Here is a 12,581-nt window from a genome sequence, read left to right as displayed (position 1 = left end):
TTCCATGGGACTAAATGTCCCCAGATAAATAAATTTTACTTAGCCAGAAAATGAAAAATCCATTTTTTTGTGAATACATTAACAGTTCAGGTGACTTTTCTATATACACCAATTTCATAAATCAAAATTCACTTGCTTCAGTTTACATACAAAAGTGAGGTTGAATACTGGAATTATCTTCTGCTCTGGCAAGACCAACATCCCTCCTTGACTTGCATGAGTTGTATAATAGCCAAAAATGTGCAGAGAAGTGATGCAAAATTGGTCAGACAGCAACTTAGAAAATTGCAGACACCATCAAAATTGGAACAAAAGTAACTCTTCGACAGAATCAGCTCTCCTAAGGCGCCTGCACGTGTTGTGAAGTAACTCGGAGTGTCCCACCTAATTCTACGGGAACAAGGGGGATTAAGGAATGTAATACGTCCGTTATTAAGGGGCGATAGCTCGGCTCTGGCTGAACACACAACACAGCAACTGCAGCAACCTACACATTACAGCAACAGACCCCTCAGTCTAAATTTCAATGCTCTCTAAGGAAGTTGAAAGTAATGAGTTTTCAGCTAGTGCAAACCGATATTTGTATCATCTTATTGAATTGACCGTACATGAGACGCAAAATAGTTGACCTTAAGCGTCCATGTGCGTCATTTTAATGTTCTTTTTCGGATATTAAGCTTTCTCCAGTTGATGCATGTTGGTTGACATGCCAGTGGGAATTGAACCGGAAACAACCTCACAAAGGTTTTAAAACATGTTGACCACTGAGCTATACATTTGAGTTGTGTTAAGGGGATTTAAAATATAATATATAAAGGCACAAACCGGATTTTGCCTTATATATACAGTGTAATTTTCTGGCGAAGGAAGTTCGGATGAATCCCCTTCCGCCCCCCTAAATCCGCCCCTGATGCCAACTGCTAGCCTCTTTGAAGTTGTATGAAAAGTATTAGAATGTAAAACTGGACTTAGCTAATCCTGAATAGATATGTAATTTTATTCCTATATAGTTTAATGGCTTTTCTAGTGGTAGTCCCCTCTTTTCCCACGACCACTTCGCAATACTAGTAAAAGGATAGCAAAGTATTAAATTTCACATTCCAAAGTTAAAGTTAGCTCAGTTTTGGAAAGGAAGAATGAGGAAAAGTTATATCTGTTAGATATGAATGCCGCTAGCCTAAGAGCTTATTTTGGACAAACCTGATATAAATGCTTTAAATCCATTGTATCTTTGATCACAGGATCCACAATATTTGGAAGCTTTGATCTATCTGTGAGCTGAGGCATGGCCTGCATTTCCATAAAAAGTTAAGCATTGAGTTTTAATTTCCAAAAAGATGAGTGTCATAATGAGGAAATATTCAATAAAATGGATTGGATCTGAGAGCAATTAAATACTTACCCATGTGACTATAGACTGGCATTGAGCTGGTGCCAGTTTCTCTACAGGCCTTCTTCCCAATAGAAGCTCCAGAAGTACAACTCCAAATGCATATACATCACTCTTATCAGTTAACTTTCCTGCCCAAAAAAAAAACAAAAATAGCCAACTCTTTCAGGGGGGGAGGTAAAAAGAAGAGAGAAAAAACAAATTGGCACAATTAGATGAAACCACCTTTAAGGTATTCGACTTGGATTAAAAGTTACACGAATTAACCAAATAGCCGTCCACCCAACCGGTTAAACTAAAAATAGCCGCAGGATGTATAATATACGTATAATTCATATATAATGTGTATAACTGTGTATATTATCTATGCACGTCGGCTTAAAAAAGTAAACAGTGAATCCGACCGGCTATTGTGTAAAGATCCCATTAAATTATGGTAAATTGTTGTATTTGAATACAGAACTGTAGATCCTTTGGGGGGTCCTAATTTAATTGAGTTATGACCTTAAAAAGGGAATAATTCTTAAAATGTGAAAACTTCTCAGTGATTACTGGCCCCTCATAATAAAAGGAATTTAAGTGATTAAAGTGGCTACAATTATACCTGTTTGTTTTCACAAATGATCAGCCTTAATTACTGTCCACTGTGGCCACATGTGCAAGTTCTATGCTTAAGGATACTTTTCTAATGATCTCTCAACTTTTATTCAAAATTCATTTTAATTATTATTTTCATATACAAAAAATATAAAAGGAGAGAGGAAAAGGGAAATCATTTCCACATTAGAAGATGAGTAAAGAATGGCATACCATCTAAAAGGTATTCCGGGGCTACATAACCTAAAGTTCCAGAGAGCTTGATGTTGTTTTTGTTTTGAGCCCCACCCAACACAGCAAGACCAAAATCTGAGAGCTGAAATTAAACACAACATTAAGAGGGAAAACAGGAGATTGGGTCCATTTTCTCACGCTGCATAATTTAAGATCGCGGCAGCAATAATTTTGATATCAAGAAATCTCACATAAGCAATGGAAATCCTAATAAAGTTTTTACCTTTGCGTTGAAGTTGGAATCTAGAAGAATATTAGATGATTTCAGATCTCTATGAATCACTGGCGGATTGCAGTGCTCATGTAAATATTCTAATGCTCTGGTCAAACAGTAGCAATTTGTTAATACTCAAAGTGTCAATCATTCAAATTAAATAAAACACATGGTCTTGTCTATTTTCTAACAAACCCTTCTCACCTTGCTGCATCAAGGGCAATTTTCATTCTGTGGTACCATGTTAATGCTGATCCATGGGAAGGTCCTAAAATAACACATCAAATCAAAAAAATGACAACAACAAAAAAAATAAAATTAGCAAGTTATTAACAAGGTTTCTTTTTCCAGAGTTTAATACTACTAACTTAAGTTGTTGAAAGTTAATACTACCATGTAATTGACTTTCTAGAGATCCATTCTGCATTAGTTCATACACGAGGAGTCTTGTATCACCGTGAATGCAATATCCCAACAATGAAATTATATTCGGATGTTGAATTTGACTCAACAACTCTACCTCAGTCTGCAAATCCAAATTGAGAGAGACAGGAAATAGCAACAAGTTACAAATCGATGGATGGCCAAGGCAAGAACGAATTGTTTGGGGAAAAAAAGTGGTACCTCGAATTCTTTAATGGCATCTTGAGTTCCCCCTTCTAATTTCTTGACAGCTACATACAAACCCTCTTCCAATTTAGCTTTGTATACACATCCAAATCCCCCTTCACCCAAAATCTCGCTTTCTTGAAACTTGTTGGTTGCTGTTTCTAATGTCTTGTACTCCATTAAACAAACAGATGCTGCTTTCTTACTACTATAAGTGGACTTCAAAGAATTGAATTTACACATAACTGGTCCTAATGCAATCCCCTTCACACCATCTTCACAACCCAAAATAAAGAATCTCAGACATAAAACTCAATAGCACAGCATATGCACATCACATAATCATAATTCATAAGTGTGAATATCTGAAAATCAAGAAAAATGTACCTGAACTATGACTGCTGTCCAAATCAGATTTCTGTAATCTCTTCTTGTGATAAATCCAGAAGCAAATCATGAAAAATATGATTGCTCCCAATACAGTTGAAGCTGCAATGAGTGCTATGAGCAGCTTCCTATTTTGATCCATATGATGCTTCCGACCACTCACTTGAACCTCTGATTACATATAATGAATAAATAGAAGTCAATCAAACCCAAAGTCGACAGCTTTGGTTTAAATATGGACTAAAATCTATGAAATAAAGCCAAAAGATATGACTCAAATTACTAGAGATAAAGTATAAAATTGCAAAAATAAACATCAAATACATTAAATGTAGGAGAATTAACAACAATAAAAACCCATATATTAAAAAATTCAGTCTAACATTAAATGCACTCCTATGACAGCTCCCATAATTTGAATTTTTAAATTTTGGATCTTGAAAATTAAAAACCAAGAAAATCTAAGCCCTATAGAGAGAGAGAGAGAGAGAGAGAGAGAGAGAGAGAGAGAGAGAGAGAGAGAGAGAGAGAGATTACAAGGGAAAAATGGAGTACCTGGAGAAAATGTGGCTGCTGCTGAAAAAACTGGAGAAATGGGTGGTGCTATAGGTGAAATAATGGAGGAAAGAGAAGGGTCCATTTAACATCAACAACTAGAACAAACAGATGAAGAATCCAAATGGGTCCATGAAAAACAAGATAAAATCAAATTCTTTCTTCTTCAGCAAAATTTGAAGAAGAAAAAAGAAAGATTTTTTTTTTTCTTTTTGAAAAAGATGGCTGTTTGCTTCAGTCACTATGCTGCTATTTCTGTTGCCTAATAGAGACAGAGAAGACAAGACAGAAGGATAATCCTATGAGTTGAGTGGCGGTAGACAATTTATGATGTTTGTTTTGGGATTCAAACAAAAATATTTGAATTTTGTTTCTGCTTCTCTCTCTCGTGAAACTATTGCTCAGAATAGTGGGCAACACTGTCCAAATGGCGACAAATATGAGAACGAAAGGGAGGTGTGTCTGTGTATATAGTAGTACTAGTGTTGCAGAACCCAACAATCATGTGGGCAGTTACCCCCAGAAAATATGGGGACCATAATGAAAAAGATAAAGTCTTTTGGGGATATAATTGCAAATTAAAGAAAGTATCATAAAAGTCTCTGGATATGTAAAGTTTTACTTTATATAGTATGGAAAAGATGATAAAAAGTTGAAACAAACCTCTCGAAAGAAAAGTAACGGAAAAACAAAAAAGCATCTTTTGTTTCGTGCATAGTTGGTTCCATTTTTGTAAAAAAATTCTCGTTTTTAAAATATATACACAGGGAATTTACATGGATATATTTTCATTTATATGCATATAGCAGGTAGCATGACTAACTTTTACCAATATATACTTCAGTAATAATAATAATGTCATCAACACATATAACTAGAAAAATACGTTTTTCATTACATTGGTTGTAGACCATTAATCGGTCTAATTGACTCCTCTCGAGTCCAAAACTAAGATGAATTGAATTGAAACAGCAAAACTAATGGAGTATAAGGATTTCTTGACTTTATATACCTTCCCAAAGTACTTTCCCTAAGCAACGACAACCCAACATTAGGTAAATCACCAAATCCAGTAAACTTATATAGCATATTTGATCCATTTTTTTTTTTGGGGACAAAAACGCATTTTTTGGCCAAAAGTGTTTTTTCTAAAAATTGAGGTGTTTGACCAAGCTTTTAGAAGAAAAAAAATATTTTTGAGAAAAAGCGGAAGTAATTTTTGAGAAGAGGGAAAATGTAGTTTCTCTCCAAAAACACTTTTCTAAGAAACACTTTTGAGAAAAATACACTTAGAAACAGTTTTTAAAAGTTTGATCAAATACTAATTATTACTCAAAAATACTTTTCAAATTAATTAGCCAAACACAAACTGCTTATCACTAAAAAGTATTTTTTTTAAAAGTATTTTTGAGTATTTTTTAAAATAAGTTAATTTTAGAAGCTTGGTCAAACATGCTATTATTCTTCCCAGTGTCCAACCTTGATCATGGGTGAAAATTGCTTAAAATCATATAAAGAAACCAAATAATTCATATCTATCTATGTGTGACTACTCAACTTCCCTATCCACGTAAGCCAAAATTTGTCAAGTGGAGTATGGATAATATAATACGGGAGCCCAACATCAAATAATTCAAAAAGTGGGATGAGTTTGACTAGGTGTGTTCGTCGGTCGGTACGGTACTGTACGTTATTTAGACATTTCGGTTCGATATTTTCGGTATTCGGTTTCGTAAAATGCTATACCAATACCGTACCTAATTAAATTCGGTATGGTTCGGTTTTTCTCCATTCGATTTCGATTTATTCGGTTCGGTAACTTCGATTTATTCGGTTCGGTAACTTCGATTTATTCGGTTTGAATATTAACTAGTGCATAGAGTCATAGGCGGTAATATTCTTAATTAAAGTACTCAAAAATATAAAATTAAAAACGTTTGTTGACCAAAGTTTTGTCCAAAACCAGCAAATAACAACCTAGAAAACTTAGAGAAATATATTATTGTCTGCTTAGAGTTAATTGATGTACTTAGAGAATAAAAGAAAGTAAAATTTTAGAATTCTTATAATTTATGTAATAATTAATAAAATATGTATTGTGTAATATACTATATATTTCGGTACGATATCGATATTTCGGTATTTTATTTTAAAATACCAAATATCATACCTAATACCAATTTTTTTTAAAACTTAAACCAAATATCGTACCGAATACCAAAATATCGAATACCGAATACCAAAATTTTCGATTTCGATACGGTAATTCGATATTTATCAAATTATGCACAGCCCTAGCTTGACTCTGATAGGAGTATATATTACGAAGAGAAAAGAACTAGGAGAATAACAGAGTCTCTACAACACAAAATATACTACTAGGTAAAGTATATATTTATAAAGCGAAACATATAAGAAATGTTATCTACAGTTTAGTCATTTAGCTTTGCAATGCACCATAAAATGAGATAATTTACTGCTTTACTTTACTTTTACTTGTCAATTCAAAAATGAGATAATGCTTTACTTTTCCTTGTCAATTCTTGTATTATGTTTTTATTTCGTTTCAATTTTATTTTTTAACGTTATTACTATCTATTCCATTAACTAGTCAAATTTAGGATCCACATCGTGATAACATGGGGTTGTTATAAAATGGGATTATAATAACATGTGATTAAACATAAGAGTGGAATCAAAAGGATAACAATATTGAGCAATTAATTAGACTGAAATATAATAACCGGAGACACGTGCTCTCTCAATATACATGGCAAGGTAAAAAGTAAAGATTCTTATAGTATAACTTTAAATACACTTTTTTTTTCATGAGTACTTGAAATAAATTAAGATTTGCTTGTCCCAAGCAGCATTGTTTAACTAGCCAAATATAGCGAAAGAGTGGAATTGGTCTTCTTGGAATAAAACATAGAAAATATCAAATTATGGTAGATGTATATTCTTCCTCCATGATCTTCATTTCAAATATTTAATGACATATTCAATGACATATTTTCTATATTTAATGACATATTCAATGACATATTTTCTTCAATTTTCATGCATATATAAAGGCCTTGTAATAGATAGGAAAATATACACAATTGAAGAAGAAATAAGAATCTCTTCTCTCTTTCTCTATATATCTCTTAACTTGTTTTTCTTTGTTCCATATTATTACTTTGAGTTATATTTTATAACACGTTATCAGCACGAAGTTCTAGCCAATTGAGTTGTTATGATGCAGCCAATGCCGGTAGCGTCATTTAATGTTAATAATATGGTAAGAACGATGACGGTATAAGGTGTACAACGCCAGCATATATTCGGCCATCACGGTTAGCCTTTTCTAATTAGTTTTCAAGCTTCTTTATACTTTGCTATTTATGTTTCCATATATGAACAAACTTGCTTTACGGAAAAGTTTTTCTTGAAAGTTCATCAAATCATGTAAGGATTTTTGGTGTAAAGAACGATAAATATTTTTCCTACAATAACTATTATATTCCTATGTGTTAATATTAAAAAACACGAAGTGAAGACTTTTGAGAGAGCACATATTTTTCCTTTCTATTTTATCACATATCTCTTCCATCTTAAAGTGGGATAATTATCACAAAGGACACGTAGATTTTAAGTGATTATATATTTTTTTATATTTGCTTGATACTTTTTATTTGATTGAGTTCAGTTAATGAAAGTTGGCATATGCAAATTAAATTCAATCGCCGCCAATTGTAAAAATCCGTCCCATAAGTCTAAAATATGGCATGATGTTACCGTGGAGGTATGAATGGATGTGGACATGATAATGGACGAAATTATAATTGTCATCATTATGGTAATGAGAACAATAATGCCTCTCAAAATAATCCCTCACTTTGTGAAAGTGATGTTTGCCATTGATATAACATGAGATTTTATAAAGCACGCATGGATTATTATGTTCCATTCCTGAAGTGAATATGAAAACAATGTGATAATCATTATGAATACATATTCATTCTTGCAAGAATATGAACGTGCTAGTGGTAGTAAATATACCACACTCACCTCGAGAAGAGGATTTGAGATGAAATAAGAAAATAAGGTCATTATTATGGCATGAATGGTCATTGGTCACGTACCTATTGTACGCCATAATATTTTGGCAATGTGATTATTAAAGGATAGCAATAATGCAAGAAACAGATCTTGCATCTAATTTTGACCATGGCCATAATAGTATAAATTTCTCTTTAAAAAAAATATTCACCATATAGATGTTAATGAATATATGGTAGTACAAAACTAATTGAAGGCTCTGGAAGAGCTACTATAACCCTGCCTAAGGGAACAATACTTATCATAGAAAATACAATATTCTCCTCCAAGTCCAAGAGGAACTTGTTGAGTTTTAAAGATATCCGTCAAAATGGATTTCATATTGAGACAATAAATGAGAATAATCTCGAATATCTCATCGTTACCAAGAATGTCTTTGCCAGAAAAGGGTTATTGAGAAGTTCTGTAACGACCCGACTTGTCGTTTTAACGATTAGCATCCCGTTCAATGACTTAAGGTCATGAGAAACTTTGTAATGTATATTATGACTTGCGTGTATGGTCGAGTTTGGTTTTCGGATGATTCGGGATTAAATTGAAAGAACAATTCTCATTTTTGAAGCTTAAATAAAAGAGTTGATCAGAGTTGGACTTTTGAGTAAATGACCCCGGAACAGAATTTTGATTATTCCAATAGTTTCGTATGGTAATTTTGGACTTAGGAGTATGTCCGAAAAATTATTTGGAAGCCCGTAATTAAATTAGGCTTGAAATGGCAAAAATAGGAAGTTTAAGTTAGAAGTTTGACCGGGGAGTTGACTTTTTGATATCGGGGTCGGAATCCATTTCTAAAAATTTTTATAGGTCTGTTATGTCATTTATGACTTGTGAGCAAAATTTGAGGTCAATCGGACTTGATTTGATAGATTTCGGCGTCGAATGTAGAAGTTAAAATTTTTTAGTTTCATTAAGCTTGAATTGGGGTATGATTCGTAGTTTTAGCGTTGTTTGATGTGATTTGAGGTTTCGACTAAGTCCGTAATATGTTTTGAGACTTGTTGGTATATTCAGACGGGGTCCCGAGTAGCTCGGGTGAGTTTCGGGGTAGTTTCAGACCATTTCTAGGCCATTTTTTGGTAGCTGGTATTTGGCCATAGAGGTATGCATCGCGATCGCGGATAAACAGTCACGATCGCGAAGAGCAATTTTATTGTTTGGACACCGTGAATTGCGATCGCAGAAGCCTTTTCGCGATCGCGTAGAGGAAAGCCTTGCTGCACTAACCCGATTTTGAAAGCTTATATCTCGTAATCTATAAGGAATTTGGAGATGATCCAAAATTTAAAGTTTTAGCCCTTTGTGTCTATTTTTCAGAAAATCAAACTATTTGGAATTTGGAGTTGTGTACAAAACGTTATGGTTGATATACTACAGGCTGTCTGGGAAGAGTTTGGAAATCGCTAACAAGGAATTTATGTTGCACAAGGCTAACTCTGGCAGCTTATATCAAGCAATATATAAGGAACTGGGAGATGAGCAAAACATGAAACTTGTAACTCTTGGTGTCTAGTTTTTAGAAAGTTAAACCATTTTTAATTTGGAGTTTTGTACAAAATGTTATGACTATTATACTAGAGGCTGTCTGGAAGAGATGAGCACTTGTTCTTCGCGATCGCGAAGCATTTTCCTCGATCGCGAAAGGCAAATTTTGGGGTGAGAAAAGTTGTGTTTCGCGATTGCGAAGCATTTTCCGCGATCGTGAAAAGTAAATACCTAGGCAGTAGCTATATTTCGAGATTTCATCCATTTTTAACATATTTGGAGCTATGGAGCTCGGATTGAAGCAATTGTTTAGGCGATTTAACCATATGGATTGGGGTAAATGTTCTATATCCTAAAGTGTTTATATTTCATGAATCTATGATTATATTCATCGGTTAATTCGAATTTTTATAGAATAAATCAAGAATTTGGCAAAATCTTCCAAAAACGAAAATTTAAGATTTGGAGGTCGAGTTGTTAACGGAATTTGATAAAATTGGTATGGTTGAACTCATATCGGAAAGGGTATTTGGATTTCATGAAAATTATGTCGGGTTCCGAGAGGCGGTCCCCGCGTTGACTTTTGTTGACTTTTTGAAATAAATTTTTAAGTCAACGTATTATTATCCGAAATTATTTTTGATGAATTTAATGAAGTTGTACAATTAATTTGGATAGATTTGAGCTGTCCGGAGGTCAATTCAAGAAAGAAGGCGATCTCGGAATATCGGCATAACTTCAAAAAGGTAAGTATCTTGCCTAACCTTGAGTGGAGGAATTACCCCTTAGGCATTGAGTCTTATGTGAAAATTGTGTGATTGGAAGCCGTGTACGCGAGGTGACGAGTACGTACTCGAGCTTATATGTAAAACGTTTATTGGGTTAAAGTTTTAGGCATTTTATGTATTAAATTGGATAATTATTGGCATTTAGTAAATCCTTGAATTATCACGCCTCATTCCTTATTTGTCAAGTTTGTATTTTATATAATAATTTGATGTTAATGTCACTTGGATTTTATGTGAATTCCGTGTGTTTGTTGATTTGATATTTTTCTTGGAATTAAATTCATGATGGAATCCTTATCTGCAAATATTTATTAAATAAGTTTAAATTGAGGAGTTAATATAATTATCAAGAATTTGGATTAATGAAAGCGTTGTCCTATACTGAGTATTTTTCACCTCTGTTGATTGTTTTGAGGTTTTATATACGTTGTGTAGAGTCTTGGGCTATTTGTTGAGAAATTTATTGATTCTGCTACATATTTGGAATTTGGTTGTGGTCAGTGGCAAATTGTGATATGAATTATTGTATTGTGTTGTGGTTTAAACACTCTCCTTGATGTTATTTATGCTTCCTACCTTGCTTGTTAATAATATACATGTGCTTTGTAAGGAAGAGTATAAAGCACGAAGGGTGATGCGTTCCATTTGAGAGTGTAAAGCATGAAGGGTGATGTCGTGCCATTTGAGAGTGTTAAGCACGAAGGGTGATGTCGTTCCATTGAGAGTGTAAAACCACGAAGGGTGATGCCGTACCATTTTATTTATATTATCAGGTAAGGATGAGAGTAAAAGCACGAAGGGTGATGCCGTGCCATTATTTTTATATTATCATATATTCATGGCACGAAGGGTGTTTTCGTGTAGGTGAGGACGAGAGACATACATTATATTGTGATATCGTTTTGTTGTGTATACATTCATGCCTTTATCTTGAGATGTTATTGTGCACCTACGTTTTCTATGTGACTTGTAGTCGTGGTTGCTTCCTGTGTGCCTCTCCCTTTATTTTTTTTTTGTTATTGGCATTTTCCCCACCTAGTTGATATTGTTATATGTAAGCACTGTGAGAAAGAGATAAATCCACGAAGGGTATTGCCGTGCCAATTGATTTGATCTACATATATACATTGGGTGAGAATGAGACAAGTGCACGAAGGTACTGTCGTGCCATTTGATGTGATATATTGAATATATTTCTCACACAATAAAAGTTAAATGAGGTATCACATGGTGACTTTTACTTGAAAGAATTATATTCGAAAGATATTTATTTGAAAGAATTATATTCGAAAGAAATTTATTTGAAAGAATTGTATTTGAAAGAATTATATTTGAAATATATTTATTTGAAGGAATTATATTTGAAAGAGATTATTTGAAAGAATTATATTTGAATATATTTATTTGAATGAATTATATTTGAAAGAGATTTATGTGAAAGAATTATATTTGAAAGAGATTTATTTGAAGGGAGTATATTCAAAATATATTTATTGAAAAGTATTATATCCTGACGATTATTATTTGAAAAGAATATAGGCGAAAGATTTATATTTGAAAGACTTGATTAATTGGTTGTACTTGTACTCATTATTTGTTGAACAATATTAATGGTGTTCTTGTTGCCCTGTTGTGTATATCACTGGTTGATTAGTATTGCCATCATTATTATTTGTTTCCTATTATTTTTGTATACTATATTGCACAGGTTATTAGACTAGTGAGTATCTTGACTGTACCTCGTCACTACTCCACTGAGGTTAGTCTTGATACTTACTGGGTACCGACTGCGGTGTACTCATACTATACTTTTGCACATTTTTGTGCAGAGCCAGGTATTGGAGATATCGGACTCGGACAAAGTTAGAGTGTGATCGCAAGGATTCAAGGTAGAGCTGCTTGGTCGCCGCAATCCTTCGAAGTCTTTCCATTTTATGGTACTATTAATTATTAATCAAACAGTATTGAGTATTCGATCCTTGAAATCATTTCATGTATTCAGTTAGAGTTCGTGACTCAGTATTACCAGTCTTGGGAGGTTGTATTAAATTATATGTTTTACAAAAAATAATTGGCTTGAATTGTAATTATAATCGGCTTACTTAGTCGTAGAGACTAAGTGCCATCACGACGCATGTGGTGGGATTTTGGGTCGTGACAAGTTGGTATCAGAGCTCTAGGTTCATAGGTTTTACGAGTCACGATCGAGTTTAGTAGAGTC

General features: G+C 33.6%; 1 protein-coding gene across 1 annotated transcript; it reads right to left on the bottom strand.

The window, feature by feature from the left end:
• LOC104086693 (probable receptor-like protein kinase At1g80640) lies at positions 1 to 4,421 on the bottom strand. The gene is made up of 10 exons (XM_009591014.4): positions 3,987 to 4,421; positions 3,432 to 3,602; positions 3,060 to 3,319; positions 2,829 to 2,961; positions 2,640 to 2,703; positions 2,445 to 2,541; positions 2,201 to 2,303; positions 1,403 to 1,521; positions 1,201 to 1,290; positions 1 to 487 (listed from the first exon to the last, which is right to left on the bottom strand). Exons 1-10 carry the CDS (start codon positions 4,069 to 4,071, stop codon positions 341 to 343), a joined length of 1,269 nt encoding a protein of 422 aa, XP_009589309.1. The 5' UTR covers positions 4,072 to 4,421; the 3' UTR covers positions 1 to 340.
• Positions 4,422 to 12,581: the final 8,160 nt, after the last annotated feature.

The sequence above is a fragment of the Nicotiana tomentosiformis genome, chromosome 8 (genome assembly GCF_000390325.3).
Source record: "Nicotiana tomentosiformis chromosome 8, ASM39032v3, whole genome shotgun sequence".
In the NCBI taxonomy this organism is placed as follows: Eukaryota; Viridiplantae; Streptophyta; class Magnoliopsida; order Solanales; family Solanaceae; genus Nicotiana; species Nicotiana tomentosiformis.
This window is presented reverse-complemented; position numbering and strand designations above follow the sequence as displayed.

Coding starts and splice junctions, on each gene's coding strand:
- LOC104086693 (XM_009591014.4), bottom strand. CDS start 4,071: ATGGACCCTTCTCTTTCCTCCATTATTTCACCTATAGCACCACCCATT. Junction 2,704..2,828: donor TCTAGAAAGTCAATTACATG/GTAGTATTAACT, acceptor GTGTTATTTTAG/GACCTTCCCATGGATCAGCA. Junction 2,542..2,639: donor ATTGCCCTTGATGCAGCAAG/GTGAGAAGGGTT, acceptor CTGTTTGACCAG/AGCATTAGAATATTTACATG.